The sequence below is a fragment of the Anopheles aquasalis genome, chromosome 2 (genome assembly GCF_943734665.1).
Source record: "Anopheles aquasalis chromosome 2, idAnoAquaMG_Q_19, whole genome shotgun sequence".
In the NCBI taxonomy this organism is placed as follows: domain Eukaryota; kingdom Metazoa; phylum Arthropoda; class Insecta; order Diptera; family Culicidae; genus Anopheles; species Anopheles aquasalis.
In genome coordinates, this window is record NC_064877.1 from 52,103,147 (window position 1) to 52,105,941 (window position 2,795).

General features: G+C 32.7%; 1 protein-coding gene across 3 annotated transcripts in view; it reads left to right on the forward strand.

Annotated features, from left to right (window-relative positions):
* The window catches only part of LOC126581318 (lachesin-like), a 20,626-nt gene extending 18,880 nt beyond the window's left edge, over positions 1-1,746 (forward strand). For all 3 annotated transcript variants that reach the window (XM_050244887.1, XM_050244886.1, XM_050244888.1), the window contains exons 10-11: positions 849-929; positions 1,053-1,746. In XM_050244887.1, the coding sequence (XP_050100844.1) occupies positions 849-929; positions 1,053-1,213 (242 nt within the window). In that variant the 3' untranslated portion in view covers positions 1,214-1,746. The remainder of the gene's footprint in view (positions 1-848; positions 930-1,052) is intronic.
* Positions 1,747-2,795: the final 1,049 nt, after the last annotated feature.

Genomic DNA, 2,795 nt, shown 5'->3' on the forward strand with positions numbered 1-2,795 from the left:
AATGCATGTAATTTTTTGGTAAGAGGTGGGATTCATCATCACATCAAATGGGACCTGCTACATGACTGCTGGGTGTCACATGTGAACATGCAGGCAAGTTGGTAGAAAGTTCCACTGTGTCACATAGGAAAGGTAGCAAACTTAATGAAAAAGGCCCCGGAACTTAGAGCCGCCCTTTTCTTATCAACGCTCACCAACGGCAATCGTGTTATTGAGGTTTACAGTATGAAATCGTAGCGTCTATCAGCAATTTAATTTATATTTTTTTACGATGGTTTGGTACATCGTTAAAATTGATGGTCATATGGTGCATACAAATGTACGTAACAGAACATTTTTAAGTTTTGTTAAGAAATTTGAAAAAGAAATAATATGATTATTAAACTATTAATTATTAGAAAGAATAATATTTTATGCGAGTTTTTGTTTAGAATGTATTCCAAAAGCGTACACTCAATCAAAAAAGTTTTTTTAAATTGTAAACCAATTGATTTAAATCTTTTGACAGATTTGTTTTACCCGTAATCAAAGAATTATGCAAAAACAAAAACACTGACATTGTGATCGCATCCTGTTATATATTTTTTTAAATAATAGTTACAGTTAGGTCACAACTTCGCTATGATAGTTTGTGGGGCTTATGTGCAAACTTCCCTCATGTAACGCTAGTCCAGCCAAGGAAAAAATGTTGCCTGTTCCATTGCATGTTTGCATTCCAATGTCAAAATGAGAAACAGAAACACATTTTTTTTGTATTTCTTTATTCGTATTGTTTTGATATATTTGATATATATTGTGTGAATAACTTATGATTAATTTGCCTTTTTCTTAAAAAACCGCCTTTCCAGATAAACCACGAAAAGGAAGTAATTTCTACGAGAGCAACGACTTTATGGATGACGACATGGATAGCTCAAGCAAACGAAAAGGTACAGATGATTAAACATTCTTCCTCAAGTAGCCCCTCGACCATACTAATTCGAGATTTTTGTCTTTTATTTCATGCTCTACCAAATGGATAACCTTTCATATATTCGTCCCCGGTGGAACAGATTTAATGATAGGAGGAAACCGAAATGAGGACAGCTATGAATTGTCTACGTCCGGAATGAATAATGCTCCTCTCATGAACCATGGGATATGTAGTGCTGCATCATGTTTAATTTTATTTACAATAGTCTTTTTTCCAATGTCCACCATCCAAACAATATGACGCTTGCAATAGTTGCGAGTTAGCTATAAGTTTTGGAAAGATGTGTAAACGAATGTTTGTTTATCAAATTCGCTTAATTCATGCTTAGTTGTATTTGTATTGTACATGCGCGATTATGCAATTTAAATGCGAAAAGTCGGGGATTTGTTTGGGGAAAGATACACGACTATCAATGCGGAATTATTGCTACATTAGTCTATGCCGTATGAAATATGGGGAAAATGACTATAATATATACAAAATGTAAATATGCTCGATTACTGAACAGGAACAATACAAAGAATTTCAAAGACAAACAAAAGCAACATCGATACATATCCTTAGATATTAAATTCGTATGGCATGTAATTTATAAAACCAATAAAAAAGGAAACCTAGACAAACAAACAAAACGTACGAAAACTTTATCAAAACATGTATGCGAGCATTGATGAGGATTTGAAGCTTGTATATGATAGAAGAAGACAGAAATGGAGCATGGGAGACAAAGCAAAGCCTGCAGCTATAAACCAACTATAATAAATAGAAACTGTAATCCTGTATGTGCATGTGACGGTCAAGTGTTATACATATATTGTTTAAAGAAAGGAAATAAATCAAATAAGTTTAACACTTAATTACATGACAAATATGAATGATGTTTAATAAAAATTAATATACTTTGATAGAAAATAAAATATTGGCTTTTCTTCCAAGTAAATACTGTAGCTCGATAGTTCCACTATAGCTCGATAGATGTATTTTAAAACAAATATGGCGTTATGCAGTTACCCGTGGATGTGATTTTATATAAATTTCCTTCTGATTTTATTTGATGCTTCAGATTTGTTGAAGTGTAAATTCTACTGTGATGTATTTTTTTCAATAAATTGAAAGGAAGTGTGTAAGACAACATTAAAGAACGTTGATGTGACACGAACACGGTGTAATACGGTTAATGAAACGTCTTGTTTAAACAATATTGCAATAAATAAATAAATATTTTAATAAAACTTGTTGCAAAAATAAAGTTTTTGTGAATTAATCCTAGTCCTTTGAGGTAAACTACATGATTATTGTCGACATCTGTTCTCCTTGGAATTGTTGCTGAGCGGAATTAATTATTTTATTAGGACTATAACTTAGTTCTTTCGATTTTATATAAAAATGGTACCATTTTTTGGAGAAGGTACAAAGCTCCGTATGTTATGTCATATGTTTTAAGTGTCGAAAGTTTAAAGTATAACTTCTTTAGTTCGGGCTAACCAAAAAAATGAAAAAAACGTGCACCGTGTCGTGCACCAAGAACCTAAGGAAACGGGTTAAACTATTGATGGAGAACGTAATAATTGATCTATTTATCGCGAGCTCGGGCTAGAAAGCGGCAAAAAAAGAAATTACCGACATTTTAAACTGATTTTTCATTATGAACCCTTGACCATATGCTGCAAAACTGGTCAACAACTATTTACAAAAATTCAGATGAGTAGAACAATGACTGCTATTTTTAAACATACATGAGGCTGGACGAGTCGTATGTTTAAACAATGACTGGCAATGACAATTATGGCTTCATAAGACGAAGAGTTCTTTCGGCATGGAA